General features: G+C 43.7%; 1 protein-coding gene across 1 annotated transcript in view; it reads left to right on the top strand.

The window, feature by feature from the left end:
* LOC126120829 (transcription factor collier) overlaps positions 1-26,721 on the top strand; it is a 483,991-nt gene that overhangs the window by 339,867 nt on the left and 117,403 nt on the right. The window contains exon 7 of the mRNA XM_049915080.1: positions 26,098-26,179. Coding sequence (XP_049771037.1) covers positions 26,098-26,179 — 82 coding nt within the window. The remainder of the gene's footprint in view (positions 1-26,097; positions 26,180-26,721) is intronic.

Here is a 26,721-nt window from a genome sequence, read left to right as displayed (position 1 = left end):
TTTGCGAGACGGAGAAAGCGGCGCCACGTACTGCAAATTACCCTCTGCAAATAATTCCAAAACCATCAATCAGAAGAAAGAAAGAAGAACTTTTGAGACATTTAATAATATTCTAGAATATTTCTCACGTATAATGAAGTACTTTTCTCAGTTTTACTTACTTCTAAAGCAGAATAATAATCACAGCTAGTTTGGTGAACAAATGACACTGTCGACATTACCTTGCGTATACGATTCTTCTGAGGTGCGCTACATAATCAAGCCATTCACATCCATCGTTTTCCTTTTTATTTAATTTAACTTTTTGCCCCGTGCCATTTAGACATTGTTTAAAAAATAAAATTCTGTTACTCTTTTGAAAATGTAGACGGGGATGCATTCTTTCAAGTTCTGATGTCAGATATAAAATACAGGGAAGTAAAGAAAAGGAGAAATAGCGATTGTAGTTGATCGGTCTTATTATTTCGTGTGTACATTGAGCAAGCGGTACAGTATACTAAGAAAAAATTTACAAATTAAGTTAAATTGCAGGAGGAGAAATGAAACTTTAATGTTTACGAATGAGTTGGCAAAGCATTTGGGAAATCATTTCAACGGAATGGATACTGTCTTGAAACGAGATTAGAAATTTGAAGATCAGCAAATATAGAACAAGGGTAATGATGGCAGGAATAAAGAAGGGAATAGCAAGAAAGCGTTTTGTGTAAAAGAGAAACATTAATGGTGTGGTTTCGAATGTTAAGCCGAGCTGTTGATTCCATTTCTCTGCACGATACTTTTTTTGTTCTCGTTCCACTCCAAACAGAGAGTACACATAATAACAAAGTTCGCAATATCTAAAGAAGGCGATTGTCTGGTACGTCGAAATATCGTGCAGAAAAAATCAAGCCGGCCGCGGTGGTCTAGCGGTTCTAGGCGCTCAGTCCGGAACCGCGCGACTGCTACGGTCGCAGGTTCGAATCCTGCCTCGGGCATGGATGTGTGTGATGTCCTTAGGTTAGTTAGGTTTAAGTAGTTCTAAGTTCTAGGGGACTGATAACCACAGATGTTAAGTCCCATAGTGCTCAGAGCCATTTGAACCATTTTAAAAAAATCAAAAACTTGTTGAACAACCGAAAGCATGCCGTGAGAACGTACAACAATACATTGAGGATTACAGATTTACATATTAAGAAGTATTTATAGTGTACCTTTGTACATAGATAAAACGGGGACGATACGCAGTACAGAAAATAAAAGAACAGATGTTTCTGAGATGCGGCGCTACAGAAGACTGCTGAAAATATGGTGTTTAGATTCTGTAACCAATGAAGAGTTACTGAATCGAGTCGGGTTGCATTTTTACTCACATATAGGACTAAGTGAAGGGATACATCCCTGGTCGTCAAGAAATAGATCAAGGAGTTCGGTGCCGCGCGGGATTGGCCGAGTGGTCTTAGGCGCGCAGTCGTGGACTGTGCGGCTGATCCCGGCGGAGGTTCGAGTCCTCCCTCGGGCATGGTTGTGTGTGTTTGTCCTTAAGACAATTTAGGTTAAGTGTGTGTAAGCTTAGGGACTGATGACCTTAGCATTTAAGTCCCATAAGATTGCACCCATATTTGAACATTTTTCAAGGAGTTTGGTAATGGAGAGGAGTGTGGCAGGTAAATGATGTAGAGGGAGACCAAGGCCTGACTACAGAGAACAGGTCCAAGGGAATGCAGGTTGCAGTAATCATGCTGGCGTAAGGTAGCGTAGTGCAAGCTGCATACAATAAATAGTAGTGTTGTGCCCCTTATGAACGAAAGATGCTGCTGAATGTTTCGGTAAGGACAGGAGTGCATAACTTGGTGGGTGTGGTTGGTGTGAATCACGAGCGCCGACACGCCTCACCGCTGAGTCAGGCGGGCCATTAGACGCGGCGCCGTTTATTTAAGCCCGAACGAAATTTAGCCGGAGTCAATGCGACGGGTAATAGTTTTTCTTTCGGCACGGCCCGAGCCGCGCGCCCCCGGCGCAGCGGAGGGTCAAAGTGTAAATAATGGATCTCTTTCTGCGCCATTGTCAAGGTGGGAATTGGATTTGCCGGGAGCTGGCTGGCGCCGGGAGAGACAGCGCGCCGGGCGCCTGCTGTGCTACAGCGCCCGGAGCCGCCGCCTCGCAGCTCGTTCCGATTCCGATTTTAATAGCGTGCCACACTAGCGCCTCGTGAATACGGCAGCCAGCCAGCCAGCCAGCCAGATAGGATAGGGTAGCGCGCAGCGCCCAGATTGCCGCGACGCCTTATCTGCTGGCAGTGCGCACCGCCGCCGCCGCCGCCGCCGCCGTCGGCTTGCCTTAACGTGCTCCCAGGCCTTCTGCCGGCGAAGAACAAGGTGACTCTTTGAGATACGGGCCATTACCGCGCCGCGTACTGTTTACTGCGCCCGGAATAGCGGCAAGAGCGCTCCGTGTCGCCCCTAGATACTCACTGACACCAGCACCTCGGAAAGTAGCTAACTCCCATGTTAAGGAATACTAAATGTTGTAACTCTTTTACAAGGGTACTTGTTAAGGGGGGTAGGACGTCAAACGGGACGACTTGGAGCAGGGGAGACACCACAGGAATTTGTAATTTCCACTGTCTATACTTTTAAAAATAAATTCATAGCCGCGCGGGATTAGCCGAGCGGTTTAGGGCGCTGCAGTCATGGAATGTGCCGCTGGTCCCGGCGGAGGTTCGAGTCCTCCCTCGGGCATGGGTGTGTGTGTTTGTCCTTAGGTTAATTTAGGTTAAGTAGTGTGTACGCTTAGGGACTGATGACCTTAGCAGTTAAGTCCCATAAGATTTCACACACATTTGAACATTTGAACATAAATTCTAAAACTTTGTCAGAATGACCAGAAAGGATTCGAGATTTACACTTATAGTGGTGGAAGTTCAAAAATATAAGAAAATAATTTATTTTTTTACATTTGAATTTCACCTTCTTTTCCCTTACGATTGGCTGCATTTGTTGCTATAGGTACACTTCTCTTCATAAGTAAGGGAGATTCTTCGATGAATTTTGCACAGCATACAAACCATACATACAGGTGTATGAAACTCTAGAATTTTCCAAATCTATTAAAAACTGTGGTAAAAATTGATATAATTAACTATAAAATTTGAATATTTCTAAACATGAAGTTTAAAATGTAACAGCACATTCATTTTTTCATAAATTAAATAATTTCTAGAGTTTCATACACCTATAAGTATGGTTTGTATTGCTGTGCAAAATTCATGGAAGAATCTCTCTTAATTATGAAGAAACGTGTATCTATAGCAATAAACGCAGCCAATAGAAGTGAAAAAAATGATGAACTTTCACATGTAAAAAAAATTATTTTTTTATTTTTTTGAACTTCCACTGCTATGATTGTGAATCCTGAATCATTCCTGGTCCTGCTGACAAAGTTTTATGAATTTATTCGTAAAACTATAGACAGTGGAAATTAAAATGTCCTGTGGTGTCTCTCCTGCTCCAAGACGGCCCGTTTGACGTCCTACCCCCCTTAAAAGCAACTGAAGGTACTCAGTTCATCAATTGAGCGAAAATTTCCTAAACTAAAATAAGGCGTCATTTTCCATTAGAACGACAGATATCAGTATTCTCATATTCTAAATCGCTTCACTAACGCAGCTATACATATTTCTGATTAACAATATTCTCTAATTCTAGGATTCGCCTCCGTTGCTGGGCGGCAAACCCGTCGGCACACGGGACGAGTTAGCTACCGTTGACGTGGTAGTCTACGAGTTTTGTGACGTCACTGCCTGTTGTTGCAGTTTGATGAGCCATTTCGTCACGTGAAACACAAAATAAATTCTGCAATGTTTCGGAGACGTGACCAGGAAGGTTGCAGGAAGCAAGGCGCCGAATTGTATTATAGTGTTCAGTAGAAGCCAATATTCAGTGGTTTTTATGTTATACCTTACACCCCATGAATATACGGTGTTTCCAAGCACGAGCACATTCAGTGTCTCGAGAACGAGTCGTTATTGACATGATTGTCGTAAATAAACAACGGGAGACGTCATATTGATTCTAGAATTTTCGTATTTACTCATCATTGCATTGCAACTCGTGTTTTATGAGAGTGAGCCGTTTTAAGGCAACGGCACGCTGAGGATCCACCTGTCGTTCTTGTTAATATTTATTATAATTAGCTGTAAATAATATTATTTCGGCGATTAAAGCTGTTAAAAGACCGTAATATTAAATACAAAGATGCTGCCCATGAAGCTGCAGCCTAGCGTGGAAGAGTAGGGCCACCACGACACAGAACAGAGATTAGGTCGGTGTAAGGTTTGAATCCTGCTGTATCTGCTTTCTTTTATTTTTTTTTTTTTACTTTCGCGTTTTCTGAAAGGTAGCTGAACTTCCTTAAGAAATTAATAGAAATAATTTCTGTAAATTCTCGTTCAGCAATGATTTGGTTCGATTTGGTGAACTTTTAGAAGGTAATGTCCTTACTGACTGGACATATGTCTTTCCTTTATGTCTTACTAGGGTTCACGGATACTGAAATTATTATTTACGTATACCAAAGACAGAACAACACGAGTAGCCGTCGCCCACGTAAAGGCGAAGAACTTCGTTCTACGCAGAGAATGGTGGACAGTTTTAGCGTGCAATTGGTACGTATCTTAAGCACATGCACAGCATTTATACTTTTCTGACCTTACTCCAGAAGCTTGAAGGCAGTATAGAGATTCTGATATCTAGCGAACTATACGAAGCCGTTCAGGAGTGTTCCGAATGGATCGTATAAAGCATTTGGTTGGACGACTTTGCTGAGATGTCCTGAAAGACTCGACTTCGTCATTGTCTCAGTCTTATCTTTTGAATCCAGCAAAGAACTTCCTTGGTCCAACTACTACCCTTTTGATAGGCTACATGTCCCATAACCTTCAATTCATTTTCCTTATAGATACATAAGTTGATCAAAATCATCAGGACACGTCTTAGTTGACATTAATATATGATGTGGGCACCCTTCGCCTTTATGATAATGTGAACCCTGCTCGGTAAACTTTCAAGGTGGTGTCTATGGACGAATGGCAGTCCATTCTTCCTCAAGTGCCGGAAGCAGAGAAAGCAGTGATGTTGGTCGCTGGGGTCTGAAGCTTAGCCGACATTCTAACTCACCCTGAAGCTGCTCCATCGGTTTCAGCTCGGGACTGTGCGTAGGCCAGTCCATTTCAGGCACGTTATTGTCCTCAAAGCACTGTCTCATAGATGCTGCCTGATGGCAAGCTGCACTGTCGAGGTGATAACCATCGTCTCCGAAGTGTTCCTCTCCTTTACGCAGTCCACAATTCTTTCTGTTTCGTATACTTCCGAATTTAGAGTTTTCTTACGCGCAATAACGGGACTGCTCTCCAATCACAGAAGAAACCCTCCACACCGTAACACTGCCTCCTCCGCACATCACTGTTGGCAGTACACATGATGGCAGATACCTTTCTCCAGGTATTCGCCAAACCCGAACCGTCTATCGAACTGCCTCAGGGTCAGCGTGATTCATCTCTCAAAAGCACTCTTATCCAATCATCCACTGTCCAGTGGCAACGCTGTTTACGTCACCTCAAGCGTGTCTTTGCATTGATTACAGAAATGTGTGGCTCACGAGGAGCTACTGGACTATGGCACCCCTTCTTTATTAACTCCCCACGCACAGTTATTGTGCTGGCTGGACTACCGGTAAAAGAAGGAAGGATGAACAGGGTTTCACGTCCCGCCGACATCGGGGCCATTAGTATTGTTTCATGGAAGGGGAAGGAAATTGTCCATTCCCTATCAAACGAACCGTCCCGGTGTCTGCCTGGAGCTATTGAGGGAAATCACGGAAAATCTAAATCTGGGTAGTCGGACACGGATTCGAACCGTCATCCTCGCGAATGCGAGTTCACTGTGACAACCCATGCGCCACCTCGCTCGATGGGACTGCCGGTAGATTATTCGTGCTCAGGAATGATTCCTTCAGCTGATATTATGCGACTTTTTGCAATCTCCCTCCGGAATACTCGACGGTCCCTGTCGATCAGTACATCAGGTCTGCGTGGCCTTCGTTTAACTCTGGTTGTTCCTTCGCGTTTCCAATTTACAGTCGCACTACCAACAGTCGCCTTGGACGGCTTTAGAAGGGTTGCAATGTTCCTCAGGTGAGGTGTAATGACTAGTCTACGTTGGAAGTCTCTTAGCTCCGCTGACCGACTCATTCTGCTGTTACTGGTTCTCTACTGACAACACGACACTCTCCGCCTCCTTTTGTACGGTCGGATCCGCCTCTCGTGACATCCCGTGGTCAATTACGCATTATATTCAGGTGTCCGGATACTTTTGATCAGATAATGCATCAGATAGTGGATTGTGATACCGTTCCGGATTTCAGGAGTTTCGGTTGGATTAAGCAGTATATTTTCCCAGTAACCAGCATTTGTATTTCGTTCAGAGTATTTGCTTTCTGCAAATGAATTCAACTCAGTTTATATTAGATGTTACGTAATATGTTTGATGAGTGTGTGGGAGTCGGAAAATCTAGTACTGTAAATCTTGAAGGAGTCTGAACAGATGGGACGCACTTGTAGTAGCAGCGCTCGTAGGATTTCCCGCGGCCGCGTCCAGAATCCACGCACCTTGAGCGACGTGCGGCGCGCGAGACAAATCACGCGACCTTGTCTACTGCTCTGCCGATTTAGTCGAATCCGTTTATAGGCGAACCCGCATTAATTCTCCGGTATGTTACTCTAACAAATCAGTATAAATAAAGGTCACCGGCCTCGCTTCGACGCGCGAGATAATTCTAAGCTTATCACTGTTCCAACGTCAATAAAGGTCTGTAGCAATTCACTGGCGATTTCCTACTCCCGCTAATCCGCTTTCCGTGAGTTTGTGCTCCCGACAGGACTTTTACAACTTTTTCTGTAACTGATGTTGGGGAACACCGGCTGTCATGAAGAATTTACTCGTCTTCAATGTCAGTCTAGTCGGCTCCGACAGTCACCCATTTAGGAGGATTACAGAAGCACATTCCGTCTTCTTCAGGCCGATTAAAACCAATTTGCATGCAGCGTGAACCTGGCTAAGATGGTTATAGCAGGAAGCGATAGACTACAACGTAGACTAGTCATTACACCTCAGATGGCTCTGAGCACTATGGGACTTAACATCTATGGTCATCAGTCCCCTAGAACTTAGAACTACTTAAACCTAACTAACCTAAGGACAGCACACAACACCCAGCCATCACGAGGCAGAGAAAATCCCTGACCCCGCCGGGAATCGAACCCGGGAACCCGGGCGTGGGAAGCGAGAACGCTACCGCACGACCACGAGATGCGGGCTCATTACACCTCACCTCACCGTAGACAGCATAGCAGTGGATCACTGCACAAAAAACGTTGAACACCCATGTATCTACTTTCGCACTGCCTCCTCTCATGTCGTCTTTCTAACAAAGACACTACATCTTCTTTTCCTATAGTCTTTATGTATTATTTCTTACAGCAGCAGGAGCACCACAGAGTCAGTCATGACTCAATGTCGGAACATTGGTTCGGAGGCAACTATGTCATCGCCAAACTCTAAGTTGTAAGTAGTAAGTCATTTATTTTAAAAACGTAAATAGGAAATATTTTCATAAATATGAAATAAACGGTGAAGGTCAACTTTGTAATACGGAAGCGGAATATTAAAGTAATATGTCAGGGTAGGGGTAAAGAAGTCAGTAGAAACAAATAGAGTATAAACGAATACAACAACCGTGAAGTAGAGTAAGGTACTATATGACTGCAGTAAATTTAAGAACTATGAGTAAATAGGGAAGGTCCAAAACTGAAGTAACAAAATATTTGCCGTAAAAGTAGATTAGAGAGAACAAGTATACCGTAAATAAAATAAACAGATCACAAGTACGAGTTCGTATTAGAATGAAAATCCTAATTTATGAAGGACTGACTTTATAATGAAGTAATACGTGGTTCTAGTTAGTGAAGAATGTGATAAGAATGGAATCCAAAAATACATGAATTTCATTATTAACACGAAGCGGTTTTTTGTTTCTTATTTTTTGCTTTTTTCTGTTTATAAATAAACACTACGTATTTGACACACGAGGAGGAGCTACTGTCGTTTTTCTCTCTTTATTTCGAGGGATATGGCGCAGTGGTCAATGGTCTGTTTTAGCATTCTGATGGAGCACGGTTCAGATTCCAGTCAGGAAATTGGAAATTTGTGGTAAGCCTTATGAGACCAAACTGCTGTCATCGCCTATACAATACTTATCTAACTTAACCTAATTTCCGCTTAAGACAACACACACCCATGCCCGAGAGAGGACTCGAACCTCCGACGGGCAGGAGCGGCGCGAACTGTGGCAAGGCGCTTTAGACCGTAAGGCTACCCAGCACGGCTACCAGTCAGGCTGTTCAGATTTAGGTTTACCCGAGGTTTCCGTAAGTTGACTAAAGCGACTGCTAAGACGGTTCCCATGATAAAGATACAAATGACTTCCCTTCTCAATCATGTCTTACTCGAAGTTTTACTCCAATGCCCTCGTCATGACAACGTGCTGTTGTATAACTTAAGGTGATGTAGGTTAGTAAGTCGTTTTTAAACGTCTTTCACTCTTTGCAAATACTTACGTGCGTCATTCAAGTAATTTATGGCTATTTTATGTGAATTTGTTTCCTTTAAAGTGCTCTCGGTGATTAAATCATTTCAATGATATCGTGACATTCACGCCACATCCGTTTCGTTGTATCGGAAAAAATTTCGTTAATTATACCGCGTTGATCTCTAAAATTTTCCCGCCAGTTGTCTGCGTTCGGTTTGGCGGACAAACGAGAAACGCTCGGTTTGTCACAAACCCGGAAACAACTTTCAGAACTGGAATGAAACCTGCCACTGCGCCCTGTCTCTCTCTCCCTTTTATTTTTTTATTTTTGCCGCCTCTGTTTTATTTCGGCGAGTCTGCACCGCCAGTTCGCTGCAGAAGAGAAACATAAAAAGCATAACACGACAATCACTTTCGGCGGGCGGATGACATGCCCCGTGTTTATACAAGACACAAACTGGCGAAACTGGCGCCGGACCGCGACAATGCTTCTGTTTACAGAGCCCGGCGGGGACCGCGCTGGCGGCGGCGGCGGCGGCGGCGGCGGCCGACTGGCCAAATCGCGGAGTTTCATTTGGACACGGGAATGTTCGCTACACGCGCCGGGGAGCAGCGCCGGCGCGCTTTTTGTGGCCAGACAATCAGGAGTTAACAGAAACACTCGCCGCGCCGCGCCGCGCCGCCCGGCCGCTACACGCGGGCCGTACACAATTCGTGTGTTCTGATTTAATTGCATGTGACACAAAACATGCCCACATATAGACACATATACAGTCACGTGTGGCGCGCTATGAAAAATTCAGGCGTCCGCAACGAAAAACAAAAAATAGGCACGAAAAAAGAGGGAAGGGGCAGACGAGCAACAAAAAATACTTCCTAAAACCGACGTTTTCTGCTTCCCTGTTAATTGGAGCACGGCTTTAAAAAAACATGTCCGTAAAAAATATGAGTGGGCCTCGTGAAATAATTATTAGGGGCAGAGAGGGGGAGGGGGTGGTCAGCCGGTCAGATGTTGTCATTACACTGAGGACGGAGGCGCCGGCGCCGCGGCCGCCGCCCCCCCGGGGCCCGCGACACGCCGCGTTTAATTGATTCGCAGCGCGTCGACCGCGATACACCTCCCTGCCGCGTCGCAGAACACGCGGCCAAGACGCGAGGTCGCTCCCGCTGCGGCGCACGTTCGGCTGCTCCGCCGATGGGCGTTCCGGAGGACTGGTCAAGCGAGAGCCAACCTTGGCTGGTTAGCTCCGTCGGTGGAGAAATCATCGGCGTCTTTTTTTCCATAGGCTGTATATAGGAGTGGAAGTCGGTATAAAGGAAGGGTTCCTGCGAAAGTTATATACAATATCTGAAGTGAACATGAACCGAATTTATTATGAAGGTAGTAGATATGTATATATAAAACATAAACAATCATGACGGAATTACATATTATAGTTTCTTTCATACACAAGTAACCAGATTTGGCTTTTGCATACCCTGCGTGGAAACTGGTGTAGCCCGCCAGGGTGCCCGAGCGGTTCTAGGCGCTACAGTCTGGAACCGCGCGACCGCTACGGTCGCTGGTTCCAATCCTGCCTCGGGCATGGATGTGTGTGATGTCCTTAGGTTAGTTAGGTTTAAGTAGTTCTAAGTTCTAGGGGACTGATGACCTCAGAAGTCGAGTCCCATAGTGCTCAGAGCCATTTGAAAAAATGGTTCAAATGGCTCTGAGCACTATGGGACTCAACTTCTGAGGTCATCAGTCCCCTAGAACTTAGAACTACTTAAACCTAACTAACCTAAGAACATCACACACGTCCATGCCCGAGGCAGCATTCGAACCTGCGACCGTAGCGGTCGCGCGGTTCCAGACTGTAGCGCCTAGAACCGCACGGCCACTCCGGTCGGCAGCCATTTGAACCACACTGGTGTAAAGGCACTCATTGCCCTGTTATGTCAGTGCATTGTTAGCATTTCGCCCAACCGCCGTTCTTCCTAATTACCTCAGGCATTCTCTTCGCCATTTATTTTGTAAGGGTGTGTAGTTCTTGCAGTGAAATTGTCACCCACTCTTCTCGCATCGCTCTTTTCATTTGAAGCAGGGTCTCAAATTGACTTCCATTGCGATAAACACGCCTTCCAAGCATTCGCCAAAGGTTTTCCACGGGATTCAAATCCAGGCTATTTGCAGGCCAGGGCAAGACATCGGTATCCTTATCTTCAAATCATTTCCTTGTTGTAGCAGAAACATTCAGAGGTGCATTATCTTGTGGGAACATTAGATTTCCATCCCCTAGGTCCTCTTACATTCTAATCCATTTTGTCTCTACCATCTCAGTACACATAATAGAGTTAATTCTAGCGTTTACCCAAACTGTGTGTGATTTACCTTTACTGCAAAAAGCTGCCCAAATCGTAACACTTCCACTACCAACTTCCTGCTCATTCTTATCTGCTACTCTGTTCTCAGATCATGCCAGTCACACTGAAATCCATCCGCATCATCTAAATTAAACTTCTTATCATCACTGAAGATCACTTCATCCCACTCTCGAGTCCAAACTATATTCTATCCTGTTTATGTTTGGGTATTAGAACACGTTTCTACAGTCCTTTCTTCAATGCAAGACGTTTGCATATGATAAAATTTGTCGTACACGTCTGAGAGATAACGGCAACTGTAATTCAGCAACAAGCTGAGGAAAATAACGGTTTGTGGCCCTTGCTTTACGCAAAAGTAACAATTTCGACGCCTCATATAATTTTTTAATTTGCCCCTATTTTCCGGTCTGTCCATGTCTTGCTGCCAATGTAACGAAATTCTAAATCAGTGTACTTGAACGGTTCGACTTCTTCAAGATTTGACCATCAGAGAGTCCAATTTCCTTCTACGCACCGACTTTCGCTCATCACATAATAAGTGTTTTCCGCGTAACATTGTCACAACCATGGTTTATGTACACAACACGCATTGTCGCTAATCATGTCTGTTTCCTCTCTGCAGGAAAGTCATGTATACAAACGCTAACACCCCACAGAGCAGACTGCCTTCATACCGATTTCCATTCTCTACTGACTGAATTGTTGACTTCTTGTTATATATTGTACTACTGGCATGAAATGTGATAACATTTGTCAGTATGCTGGATCTCATACAATTTCACACAAACGGTGCACAATTGTTCCAACCGACACTATCAATTTTCCTACAAATGTCCATGTATATATACTGATTTCCACTATAGTAGATGTCGGACGCACCGATCTTGTTTATGTTCGTACGAAAAGTGGTCTTTTGTGATCCATAAATCAGTCACGCAGACAATGAAATATGCAACGTTTGATTAATTTCATTCTCCGTTTCTCCAGCCGAACTCGTAAGACGGTCTGCTACCTGCGCATACGTGCTAGAGGCCAATGGGCGACGTAAGCGATTTCACTACGCGACGCAATTACGTCGGAAAGGGTAACCGACTTTAAATCGTCTTCTGGATAAGTATGTACCTCCTAAGCGGATTACCGACGGAAAAGACCCACCGTGGTTCAACAACGAGATTCGAAAAACGCCGAGGAAGCAAAGGCTCTGTCGCACTCTCTGTTCAAAAGAGAACACACAAATGACAACAAGAAAAGGTTAGTAGATGAAATATATTCGCAGTTAGAAATATGGACAACCGTCAGGTGCAAAATGGCATGACGACAGTGAGAATTTGTGCCGAACCGGCCCTCGAACCCGGATCTCCCTCGTATCACGAGAATTCTACCTACCGTTAGGCTATCTGAGCGCGCTCCACCGCTAGACTCAAACTTCCACAAGTTGTTAACCGTTTGTCTACACGCTACACTCGAACATCCATTAGATATACTCGCGCACAGGTGAGACATTCACAGACGCTTGGCCGGTGTCGGAGAATAAATACGACAATGGAGTGCCTGTGTTGTTCAGAATTACGATGCAATGTTATTTCGGACATCCATGCATGCATGCATGACCGGAGGAACATTGCATCGTAATCCTGAACAATGCAGGTACTGTACTCTCATAAAGGTTAGAAGAGATTTCTGCGTCTGTGGAAAGATATATGCTTGAACCATACAGCTACCACCGTCATACCGTAGCAAAAGATCTGGCCAAGAACCAGAGATAATACTGGTCCTGTGTAAAATCCCTAAGCGAGCTAACTCGTTGTCCACTCTGGTGTGTCAGTAGAAGACAGCAAAATGAAATCCGAAGTTTTAAATTTCGCGTTTAAGGAACGGTTCGCGCAGAAGAATCGCACAAACATACCGTCCTCTGACCGTCGCACACAGTTCCGTACCGACGACATACCAATAAGCGTCCCTGACCTAGAGAAACAGTTGCAAGAGTTGAAAACAAATAAGTCACCAGGTCCTCATGGAACCCCAGTCCGTTATTACAAAGGCCACTTACTTAGCTTACATTTATCGCGAGTCTCTCGCTTAGCGAAAGGTCTCCAGCGACTGAAAAAAAGCACATATGACTCCTGTGTATAAGAAAGGCAAAAGAATGGATCCCCAAAACTACAGACCAATATCCTTAACACTGGTTTGCTGGAGGTTTCTTGAACAATTCTCAGTCCGAATATTTTCTAGAGACCGAAAAGCTTATGTCCACAAATCAGCACGGTTTCAGAAAACTTCGCCCGTGCGAAACTCGGCTTGCTGTTTGCTCACATGACATACTGCGAATTATGGATGAAGGGCACCAGACAGGTTCCATACTTCTAGATCCCCGAAAAGCATTTGACGCGGTGCCCCCATTACAAACTTCTAACTACAGCGCGAGCGTATGGTGTAGATTCCCAGATATGTGAGTGGCTCGAAGACCTCTTATGTAATAGAACCCAGTATGTTGTCCTTGACGGCGAGTGTTCATCAGAGACAAGGGAATCGTCACGAGAGCTCCAGAAAAGTGTGATAGGACTACTACTATTTTCTATATACGTAAATGGTCTGGCGGACAGTGTGGACCGCAATCTGCGGTTGTTTGCTGCTGATGCTGGTGTCGACGATGAGAGACTGGAGTAGGATACAAGATGACTTAGATAAAATTTGTAGTTGGGTGTGATGAATGGCAGCTAGGTGTAAATGTAGAAAAATATAATTTAATGAAGATGAGTAGCAAAAACAAACCCATAATTTTCTGGTACAGCAGTAGTAGTGTTCTGCTTGACACAGTCAAGTCGTTTAAATATCTGGGCGTAACGCTGCAGAGTGATATGAAATAGAACGAGCATGTGACGACTGCGATAGGGAAGGCGAATGGTCGATTTTGATTTATTGGGAGAACTTTGGGAAAATGTTGTTCATCTTTAAAGGAGGACGTACAGAGGAAGCTAGAGCTACCTACTGAGTACTGCTCGAGTGTTTGCGATTCGCACCAGCTCGGATTAAAGGAATGTTCTGAAGAAATTCAGAGGCGAGCTGCTAGATTTGTTACCGGTAGCGTCGAACAACACACAAGTATTACGGAGATGCTTCGAGAACTGAAACTGTAATCTCAGTAGGGAAGGCGACTGGAGACTGACGAGAGAACGACTCAACTGTCGGCAACATACATTTCGCATAACGACCACAAAGATGATACTAGAAATTAGGACTCTTACGGAAGCAAATAGACAGTCGTTTCTTCCTCGCTCTGTTTACTACTGGAACAGGATGGTAAATGACTAGCAGTGGTACAGGGTAACCTCCTCCAAGCACCTTACGGTCGCTTGCGGAGTATGTATGTATGTAGATGTAGAATATGTTATCGACGAACCTGGAAAACCTTCCACACACTTGAACTTGGAAAATTGTTCGATAAGATTTAACAGGATCACACTGATCAGTAAAACAAGGTAATTTAGCCACGCCTCCTCCACCACTAAATAGAGCTATATGACTGCACTCAGAAGAAGTCATGATGCAATGGAGCGTATATAACTTATGGTGAACATCCTCCACCTAACCTCTCGTCTACTTCCTTGTAATTTTCTGAGAATCATTGATAAGAAAGTCTTTAGATGTAGTGGAAAAATACCGGATCTAAAAAGTCATGTAAAAAGTTAGTTTTCAGGGAACCATACGGGTTGTTTACAATTTGGTAAACCTCACTAAAAATGGTTCAAATGGCTCTGATCACTATGGGACTTAACAGCTGAGGTCATCAGTCCCCTAGAACTTAGAACTACTTAAACCTAACTAACCTAAGGAAATGACACACATCCATGCCCGAAGCAGGATTCGAACCTGCGACCGTAGCGTTCGCGCGGTTCCAGACTGAAGCGCCTAGAACCGCTAGGCACCGCAGCCGGCAAACCTCACTAACTCAATACAACTAAACAACGATTTCACTTTCAAAATGCGATATCCGTACCACAGCACAACTACGTCAACAGGAAACCCGGAACATGTACGTTCTTCTAACAATGCGCCATAGTTGTTGCACAATGGTCTTAGCGTTAAAAGATATGCGTAACATACTTTTTGAAGTCCCCTTGTAGGTTTCGGTTTGAGCGCCTCTGTTACCCTCTTCAGTTGACGAACTAATATGCAAAAGATTCAGGTGCTTATACTGGGGTATAGAAGTTAGTTTGAGTTACAATGTTTCCTAGTATTTTGCTACATCAGTTTTTACTTCTTTTGAACAGAACACCAACTATGACCTAGTAACCGATCAGGATACTGTTCATGTGATCCGTGGCTGAGAAACACGGTAAAACATTTCGTTACCTATACGTAGAGTCGTATAACTACCACAGGCTACCTTATACTATCATACGTATAAGTAAGTAGATGCGGTAGTTTTCCTGGCACCCTTGGTCGGCTAAGATCGTAGCCGCGTTATCTGTATGTTAGGTGTGTTGCATACGTATCGGGCGTCGCTCATTTCGATCGCTTTGTTTGTGTACGAGATCAGTCAGTGTCTTACTAGATTCTCCTAGAAACTGAAGGTGGTAAACTGTCGATAAGCTGAGTGATGCCGCGAAGCTTATGGAACGTTTTTGTTGTACATAGTTATCCTCTTGTCGGTTACTTATAAGTAAACATTGTTTATAGCAGAACTGAAATTGCCAGTGTTTAATTCAAGTTTTATTTGTAAATCGATATTTATCATATAGCGCTAGAAAACGCAGTTTCCTCAAGAAAAGGTACAATTAAAAACTGCAAAAAAAAAAAAAAAAGTCAAACAGCGCTTCAATACTTCGTAGAGCTCACATAAAGTATGTTTCCGTTATTCATAAGCAGCTTATCACTAATAATAGGAAACTGTTACCTTTCATCATTATGAAGAACGTTTTTTTGAGTGCAGAATAACAACATTAGTTCTATAGTTTTCTTTTTGTTTGTGCACGTAAACTCTTCTTGCATCAAAGTAATAGCTTTCGCTACGTAAAAGCGTAAGAGTTTCGTCATCAACCAGTTTTTAGCACTTATAAAATCCAAGGATATGAAGTACACAATGGACTAACGAAGAACAATGAATCCTTTATTGTATTATTATATGATAGCGGAACAAACACTGGTAGCAGTTACTTCTGTAAAATATCTGGGAGTATGCGTGCGGAACGATTTGAAGTGGAATGATCATATAACATTAATTGTTGGTAAGGCGGGTGCCAGGTTTGAGATTCATTGGGAGAGTCCTTAGAAAATGTAGTCCATCAACAAAGGAGGTGGCTTACAAAACACTCATTCGACCTATACTTGAGTATTGCTCATCAGTGTGGGATCCGTACCAGGTCGGGATGACAGAGAAGATAGAGAAGATCCAAAGAAGAGCGGCGCGTTTCGTCACAGGGTTATTTGGTAAGCGTGATAGCGTTACGGAGATGTTTAGCCAACTCAAGTGACAGACTATGCAAGAGAGGCGCTCTGCATCGAGGTGTAGCTTACTGTCCAGGTTTCGAGAGGGTTCGTTTCTGGATGAGGTATCGAATATATTGCTTTCCTTTACTTATACCTCCCGAGGAGATCACGAATGTAAAATTAGAGAGATTCGAGCGCGCACGGAGGCTTTCCGGCAGTCGTTCTTCCCGCGAACCATACGCGACTGGAATAGGAAAGGGAGGTAATGACAGTGACACGTTAAGTGCTTTTCGCCACTCACCGTTGGGTGGCTTGCGGAGTATAAATGTAGATGCAGATGTAGATGTAGAATGTGCGGTTCTAATAACGTGCAAAACAAAAAATAAAGAGAGAATTCACCAGCTCCCAGTTTCTCTCACACACATTCATTTATTTGTTTCTCTGCCAATGGTACCAATAATACCGGCAATTCTACCATTTACTACGTCATGTAGTGTACCAAAACTACCGAACCGTAGTTTTTGTAGAGAGCAACTCTACCCACAGGCAGTTCAGCCAGTCTGTGTTGTGCAGCTGGACTAGACTGGTACACCAGAATATAACATACAGTATACAGTTACAGTAAAAGTTGGATTAGTATAACCGTACCGTTGTTAGCTGTTACTGACGTGGTTACTCGCGTCGCAAGAGAGGGTGAGTACAGAGCGATCAGCGGTGGTGTTCGATGTGGGCAGACGCGGCGCCCCGTCGGTACGCACTTTGCGGCCAAGTTTGCGCCGCGGCGCCCCCTGTCCCCCCGGCCGAGGCGGCGGTAATTGGCTCCGGCCGGCGACTAGATTGGCGCGCGGCCGGCCGTGTCGGTCGCCCTTAGCGCCGGCGTCCGCCTCGCCTGCTGATCAGCGCCGCCGCTCCGCGCGCCACGCGCCGTCTTCCGCCATCCGGAAGAGAGTCGCGTAACGTGTCGGGCATGCAGAGTCCTCTACCACAGGGGCGACTCCCATTCTGCCGGGGCCAAGCTAGGCAATGGGGAAAGACAACGAGCAGCTTAAGCTCCACTCCTCCCGCCCTCCCCGTGAACCGTAGATCTTGCAGTCGGTTGGCAGGCTCGCATGTCTCAGCGATACAGCTAGCCGTACCGTAGGTGCAACCACAACGGAGATGCCAGACAGACGTGTGGTTTCTGAAGAGGGGCAGCAGCCTTTTCAGTAGTTTCAGGCACAACCGCCTGGATTATTGACTGATATGGCCTTGTAACATCAACCGAAAAGGCCTTGCTGTGCTGGTACTGCGAACCGTTGAATGCAAGGGGAAACTACTGTACAGCCATAATTTTTCCCGGGGTCATGCAGCCCTTCTGTACGGTTAAATGATGATGGCGTCCTCATAGGAAAAATATTCCGGAGGGAAAGTAGTCCCCCATTCGAATCTCCGGATGGACGCTACTCAGAAGGATGTCGGCTTCGGGAGAAACATAGTGACATTCTGCGGGTCTGAGAGTGGAATGTTAGGTCCCTTAATCAAGCAAGTAGGTTAGAAATTTAAAAAGTGAAATGGATAGGTTGAAGTTAGATACAGTGGGAATTACTGAAGCTAGGTGGCAGGAGGAACAGGATTTCTGGTCAGGCGAATACAGAGTTATAAATACGAAGTCAGATAGGGTTAATGCAGGAGTGGGTTTAGTAATGAATAAGAAAACAGGAATTCGGGTAAGCTACTTTGAACAGCATAGCGAACGCATTATCGTAAACAAGATAGACTAGCTCTGTAGATGATGAAGAGATTGAAGAAATGTATTATGAGATAAAATATTCAGATAGTTAAAGGATATGAAAACTTAATGGTGATGAGAAACTAGAATTCGATAGTAGGAAAAGGAAGGAAAAGTAGTAGGTGATATGGACTGGGCCAAGGGATGAAAGAGGAATCTGCCTGGTTCAATTTTACACAGAGTACAATTTAATCATTTGTGACACTTGGCTTAAGGATCACAGAAGAAGGCTGTGTACATAGAAGACATCTAGAGACACAGGAAGGTTTAAGCTTGATTATATAATTGTTAGACAGAGATTTAAGAACCAGATTTTAAATTGTATGACATATCCAGGGAAAATGTGGATTCTGACCACGATTTATTGGTTATGAACTGTAGATTAAAACTGAAGAAGTTGGAAAGAAGGTAGGAAATTAAGGACATGAGACCTGGATAAGATGAAAGAACGAGAGGATGTAGAGAGTTTCAGAGGCAGCATTAGTCAACGGTTGACGAGAACGGGGGAAAAGAATACAGTAGGAAACGAATGAGTAGCTTTAAGAGATGAAATACTGAAAGCAACAGAGGATCAATACGTAAAAAGACAAGGCTTATTAGAAATTTTTGCATAACACAAGAGATATTGAATTTAATTGATAAAAGGAGAAACTTGGAAAATGCAGCAAATGGAGCAGTCGAAAGGAAACACAAACGTTTAAAAAATGAGGCCGACAGGAAGAGCAAAATTGCTAGGCGGAATGGCTAGAGGACAGATGACTTAGAAGCTTGTTTCACTAGGGGAAAGATATATGCCACTAACAAGAAAACTAAAGAGACCTTTGGGGAAAAGAGAAACATCTGTATGAGTATCAAGAGCTCAAATGGTAAACCAGTCCTAAGCAAAGATGGAAAAGTCGAAAAGTGGAAGGAATATATAGGGGATCTCTACAAGGGAGATTAACTTGGAAGCAATATTATAGAAAGGGAAGTGGTGTAGAGGAATGTCAAATGGGAGATTAAGATACTGCGAGAAGAATTTGACAAAGCTCTGAAAGATGTAAGTCGGCACAAGGCCACTGGAGTAGACGATATTTCATCAGAACTGCTACAGCCTTGGGAGAGCAAGCTATGACAAAACTCTTCCACCTGGTATGCAAGATCTATGAGATATGTGAAATACCCTCAGACTTGAAGAAGAATGTAGTAATTCCAATTCCAATGAAGCAGTTGCTGAGAGGTGTGAAAATTACCGAACTACCAGTTTAATAAGTAATGGTTGCAAAATACTAACACGAATTCTTTACAGAACAGCGGCAAAACTGGTAGAAGCCAACCTCAGGAAATATCAGTTTGGATGCCGGAGAAATGTAGGAGCACCCGAGGCAATACTGATCCTTAGAAAGCTTTCGATAATGTTGACTGGAATACTCTCTTTGAAATTTTGAAGGTTGTAGGAGTAAAATACTGGGAGCGAAAGGCTATTTGCAGCTTGTCCAGAAACCAATTATAAGAGGTGAGGGGCATGAAAGGGAAGCAGTGGCTGAAAAGGAAGTGAAACAGGCTTGTAGCCTATCCCCGATGCTATTCAGTATGCACATGAACAAGCAGTAAGGGAAACCAAAGAAACATTTGGAATAGGAACTAAAGTTCAGGCAGAAGAATTAAAAAATTTGAGGTTTGCAGTAATTGTGTCAGAGACAGAAAAGGACTTGAAACAGGAGTTGAACAGAATAGACAGTATCTTGAAAGGAGGATATACGATGAACATCAACAAAAGCAAAACAAGGGTAATGGAATGTAATGGAATTTAACTAGGTGATGCTAAGGGAATTGGATTCGGAAACGAGACACTTAAAGTAATAGATGAGTTTTGCTATTTGGGCAGCAAAATAATCATAAGAAGTGCATTTTTGAAGAAGAGATGTAAGTGTCAGTCTTTTTTGAAGGTATTTGTTTGGAGTGTAGCCACGATTGGAAGTGAAACATGGACAGTAAACAGTTTAGATAAAAAAAAAAGAATAGAAGCTTTCGAAATGTGGTGCTAGAGCAGAAGGCTGAAGATTAGATGGGTAGATAACGCAACTATGGAATTGGGGAGGAGAAGAATTTGTGGCACAACTTCACCAAAAGAAGGGATCGGTTGATAGGAAGCATTCTGAGACATCAAGGGGTCACCAATTTAGTAGTGGAGGGAAGTGTGTCGGGTAAAAATCGTAGAGGGAAGTCAAGAGATGATCACATTAGGCAGGTTCAGAAAAATGTTGGTTGCAATAGTTATTTGGTCATGAAGAGGCTCGCACGGCATAGAATAGCATGGAGAGCTGCATCAAACCAATCTTCGGACTGAAGACCGCAACAACAACTACAATTTCCAACAGTTATAACTTAGAGAATTACCCAGACAGTACCGACCAGACCCTGGCTTTTAACTGCACGAGCAGAAACTCACCACAAACGTCTTATTAAGGTCAAAGGATAAAGCCCTACAACTCACAGTCAGCCAGAGAAATGCTTTTCTTGGTAGACCAAGAAGAAAGATGGACGGAGGCTTAGCGTTCAACGTCGACGACGGTTGAGACGTCAGACATCAGATCGGGAGAAGGATAGGGAAGGAAATCGGTCGCGTCCTTATCAAAGGAACTATCACGGCATTTGCCTTGAGCAACGGAAATATGAACCTTCGCCCTTCTTAATGCAAGATCCGCGTGTTAACCCCTGTGCCACCTCATTCGGTTCAGAAGAAAGACTGCCCTCATCCATCGTAAGGCACATTAACGATGTGAACGTAATGGAAAGTTAAAAAGATCGGCAGTTGTCAGTATTTTCAATTGTTTTAGCTGTACTCTACCTCTTCTTGTGTTCATCTTGTCATCTCTGTACATCCAGGATCGGAACATAACGCTCAATAACTTTTTTCCACGGTATTGCAGGCGGAATGTTGAAATTTAACGACGATATAGTTTGAAGTTTGCTCTACAGAGGGTGTTTTGTTTACATGTGCAGCTCAGTGAGAGAAGCCTCAACTACGAAATAAACATTGCGCCCTTGTTACTGTCGTCAGCTTGTAAGAGCAGCGAAGTGTATTCCGATATTTGTGGGCCAAAGGAGACAAACCGAGTAGAAGTCATAGGGACGTGTGTGGCGAGTATAGGGACGACTCTATGGACTGTAGCAATGTCTCCATGTGGTGTGCGTTCCCCCAAGAGGGCCGTGTGAACCTTAGTGATTCGCCACGCTCCAGGCGGCCGGTAACAGCTGCCAACTCCGCAGAATGTCGAAGCCACTGAGGAAGCAATTTTGAACGACCGGCGTGTGAAACTGCGATCTTCATTGCAGCAGTTCAACATTTTCTATGGTGCGGTGTACGATACTGTTCACGACGCGTTCAAATTTCATAAAGTTAATGCTCGATGGGTACCTAAGAATCTGACAGACAACCACGTAGGCCTGCGATTGATGACAGGCTTACCACGTTACGTTGCAGAAGGGAATGAGTTTCTGAAAGGAATCGTCACTGGTGTGGCGTACCACTACACGCTCGAAACCAAGCTGGCCTCTATAGAGTGGAAATAAGCTGTTTCCTCAGTACGAAAAAAATTGAGAGTGACTGGTCTGCTAAGAAAGTGCCCGTCTTGTTAAACGCCAGAACATTAATGCTGACGGTGTCAAACTTCTTCATGACAATGCTCGTACCCATGTTGCTGCTCCTGTTTCTGAGAAAGTCGCTAAATTTGGATGGGAGGTGCTCCATCATCCAGCCCGGATCTTGCACCGTCGCACCTTCATCTGTTTTGCCCCATGAAGAAATTCCTGCTCTGCGAACGCTTTGCGACAGATGCGGAAGTGACATCAGCGGTACGGAGATGGCTATACTCCAACCAAAGAGACTTCTACAAATAGGGCATATTGAAACTGGTGCCACGCTGGAAGAAATGTGTTGAGAACGTTGGTGACTTTGTAGAAATGTCAGTGAAAATATAAATTCATTTGTACTTATTTTTGTTTTGTTACCAGTTAAACATTTTGCTAATAAAATTATTGTGCGTTACTTTCGGAGGCTCCTTTGTATTTTAATCTTTGGGTGGCCCTACAATATTTGTTTCCTACTCCGCCTCCCAGTGCAGGTTAACTACTTGTGAGTGCATTAGTGCATGTATAAAATATTCTCGGTATTCTTGCCGCGTCAGTTCTAGATAAAATCTCGAGCTTTCGACGATTACCTCCATCGTCATCGTCAGGAGCTGACTGTCTCCACTGCTGCTATGGTAGCCTCTATATAGCCCGAAGACGGCTTCTGATTGGTCGGCTTCTGATAGGTTGGCGATTACGTGCTGCTGTCTCAGACGGTGTCACTGTGTGCGCCGGTGGCGCCACCGCTTCCGTTTAAACGTAAACCTTGGAAGGAACGTCTCTGCAGCTTCTCTGCATCAAGCGCTCGTTTCCACGCACAGCTCAGATGGTATCCGCTATCGCGGTTAAAGTTCTTTTGGCTCATTCTGATTTCAACAGCCTCCTTAATAACCGAATCCCAGTACGTGGAGGCATGGGACAGAATTTTAGTTTCATCGAATAATATTTTGTGTTTGTTCGTGAGGCTGTGCTCCGCAATTGCCGATTTCTCAAGCTCTCTATTTTTAATGTGGCGTTGGTGTTCTGCACAGCGGTCGGAAACGGTACGAATAGTCTGACCTATATAATTGCTTCCACACTCACAGGGTATATTATAAACACCGGGGACCCTGAGGTCGAGATTGTCCTTAACAGGGCGCATCATCTCCTTAATTTTCTTAGGAGGACGAAAAATCGGTCTAATACCACGTCTACGCAGGACTCTTCCTATTTTGCTGGAAATTGCGCCACAAAAAGGAAGAACCGCAATTGGTGTATCATCCTGTGAGGTTGCAGCATTATCACGTTTCCTTCTTTTGGAGAACGCTGCCTTTATATCGCGTGCACTATAGCCGTTCTTTCGGAACACGTTCTTTAGGTGATTAATCTCGAACCTTAAGTGGTCCTCGTCAGAAACAGTTTTGGCTCTATATACCAACGTGTTCAAAACGGCTCTCTTCTGAGCAGGGTGATGGAAACTCTGTGCGTTCAGGTATAAATCGGTATGCGTCGGCTTACGGTATACAGAGTGGCCAAGACGCCCGTCCGTCTGTCGTTGTACTAAAACGTCTAAGAAAGGCAGTCTCCCTTCCTTCTCCATCTCGACAGTGAACTGGATGTTCGAATGGATGCTGTTCATGTGTTCAATGAATTCTTTAAGAGCTTCTTCGCCGTGTGGCCAGATCATAAATGTATCGTCAACATAACGATAAAATAAGGACGGACGGAGGGGAGCCGAATTTAGTGCACGTTCTTCAAAATTCTCCATAAAAAAGTTAGCCAATGATGGAGACAACGGAGAGCCCATTGCCATACCGTCTGTCATTTCATAAAATTTATTACCATACAAGAAGTAGGTGGTCGTCATCACGTGCCGGAACAATTTTATAGTTTCAGGAGGAAAAAGATCCGCCAGCATTTTCAAAGTGTCCTCCACAGGAACTTTTGTGAACAGCGACACCACATCTAGGCTGACTAAAATGTCATTTGGACCAACTCTAATATCTTTGATTTTCTCAATGAACATCTGGGAGTTTTTGATGTGATGTTCACACCGGCCAACTATAGGAGTCATCAACTTTGTTAAGTATTTGGCCAGCTTATAAGTAGGAGAACCAATTGCACTGACAATAGGTCTCATGGGAAATGTTGAAATCAGAATGAGCCAAAAGAACTTTAACCGCGATAGCGGATACCATCTGAGCTGTGCGTGGAAACGAGCGCTTGATGCAGAGAAGCTGCAGAGACGTTCCTTCCAAGGTTTACGTTTAAACGGAAGCGGTGGCGCCACCGGCGCACACAGTGACATCGTCTGAGACAGCAGCACGTAATCGCCAACCAATCAGAAGCCGACCAATCAGAAGCCGTCTTCGGGCTATATAGAGGCTACCATAGCAGCAGTGGAGACAGTCAGCTCCTGACGATGACGATGGAGGTAATCGTCGAAAGCTCGAGATTTTATCTAGAACTGACGCGGCAAGAATACCGAGAATATTTTATACATAAGTGCCGCCGCGAAAAACTTCGTTCTTGCATTAGTGCATGTCTGACTACTCAGTCCCTCCCTGTAATAACCACTTTCCATAAATTTCCACTGTTATTTTTGTAATACCTCTCCACTTAGTAATTTGCCTCAACATTTAATTTTTAACAGAACTTTGTAGCACCACACCGAACATCCTTTCACTTTCTTCTCCAGTTTTCCCGTTTCGCTTCGAAACTCCCCTGTGCCCCAGGGGTACATTTCCCGGAAATTATTCCTCTTTCATTGAAGGAAACTGTCTTTACTGCTACCAACCTCTGATTGATATTTTATTTGTAATCACTACCATGTGTAATCTTGTTTCGTAGATAGAAGAAATCTTTCATTTTATTGACCACTTTTCCGGAGTTTTGTGCTAACGAGCTGCAGAGTTTTTACCTTCGGTTTGTTAATTCATATTATGTTTTAACAGGCTGCGCCAATCATACAACAGTCTCTCCATATCATTTTTACCTTCAGCCAGAAGAGCTGTGTTTCTGTAAAGCATGCCATTGGTGCGTCTTCCCCTTGCATTATTAATCACGTTATTAACTTTGCTTGCACGTTTTAGTTATTATATAAAGATATAAGTCGACAACATATTAACTTCAGTGGCACAGGCAGTGCTAGTGTGTCTTCTGGGGAAAACAACGAAAAGTCAAACGACACCTAACTTCAAAAGTAAAGGCAGCACCTGTACGTTTTCTATACATATCAACGAACTCATAAATGACCTGCATTACGTAGGAGATAGGTAACATTAATTCTTCAAATACAATGGGCTGATGAGAATATCGGTCGCTGACAACAAATGCAAGCAAAAACTGACGACGATAATGATTCGAAAATAATTCTTCAGAAAGGCACTTCCTGCTTCAGCCACTCTACAGTGATTCTCCCGGTTACAGGAAACTTAACGAAGCAAATTCTAGTGTCACCGATCTGACAATTTTTCTGGCTCAGGAGTGGGTAATGTTGCAAAACCTGTAAGACTTAGAGGAATTCCGTCCGTAAATTTTGACTAGCAACGGATATGCGTCTGAGGACAGCGTTGCCAACAGACCATCATGCCATTTCAAAAAAAGATGCCGAGAACCATTACAAACTACTTCGGTAAGATGGTCTATGGCAACATGGCCGTTATCGGGCACCGTCCTGGGAAAGTGAGTTACACGTATAGCTGGGGATGTTTGTCCCCGACGGCATTACAATTCGTAACTGAAAAACAGAATACATTTAATGAAAGATTCTTGTAAATTCATTTGTTATTTTACGTTGGCAAGAATCTGAAATGCTGATTTTGTTGCTTGGGTATAAGATATAATATTTTTTTTTTTTAAGAAACGATTACTGTGTGCCGTAATTGTAATGCTGATTATTCTGTCAACCAGCTGTTTATACTGCGACCGCTTACATTTTTGAAATATATCAAGTTTCGCGTAACGCGGATGTAGATGTACATAATCTTTCTCTTTTTAACTTTAGTGCAAGTTCCCATGTTCTTAGGTTATACTTCCGTACGCCATAACATGCCTAGAACGTTCCTATAAAACTCTATAACGTTAAGAACAAGTAAATCTACACACTGACTACATGATGCATCCTGGAAATAAGAGTACTCTCATTTATTTGAAAAAAAAAGAAAAAAATGTAATGTCAGTGCTCCCGAACGAATAAGACGTTCGTAGCCTGTAGCAACTGCGTTGAAACTATTTGTATTTTAGCAGTAAGAACAACTGAATGACAGCCTGTTACCGTACATCTGTGTTACAGGTATTAATTTTAGTTTTTTATGTTTCAGGTTCTTCCTGAAGTTTTTCCTCAAGTGCAATCAGAACTGCCTGAAGAACGCCGGGAATCCACGAGATATGCGGAGGTTCCAGGTAAGAGCCACATCTTTTGCTTCTATAAAGAGTTGGTTTAGGAACTACACTATAGAACTAAGAAATCAGAATCTGTTTCATTTTTCTCAACAGAAATGAGGTACTGAATGTACTCAGCGTTACAACTATTACCGCCGTACATACAGATAAAATCAGTGATTAAGTATGCGGTACTAGCATCAGACGTATGTTTATGTGACTGACAGATGAGGATTATAATGATAAACAGCTGGCCAGCTGCCTCTTTAATTCTGTTTTTCTCAGACCAGTACTGGCTGTCAATTGACTTAACAGGAATACAGCGCAGTACCTGAAGACTGCTAGAAAATCATTTTACTCAGACGACCCTTCGGGTGTTTACTAGGAAAACAAACTTTCCTTATCACATGTACTGACGCTATAAAATTCAAAGCAGTTTTGCTAACCAAGAGCTTAAGCATTACATAGATGTACGTCAAAAATTAGTGAATAACGACAAAATGCAAGGTTACAAGTAAACTTAGTCATTAATGATATCTGTGTGAAGAAACGAAGTTACGACG

Source organism: Schistocerca cancellata, chromosome 1, assembly GCF_023864275.1.
Source record: "Schistocerca cancellata isolate TAMUIC-IGC-003103 chromosome 1, iqSchCanc2.1, whole genome shotgun sequence".
Lineage (NCBI taxonomy): Eukaryota > Metazoa > Arthropoda > Insecta > Orthoptera > Acrididae > Schistocerca > Schistocerca cancellata.
The sequence above is the reverse complement of the archived record's forward strand: the minus strand, read 5'-3'. Positions and strand labels throughout refer to the sequence as shown.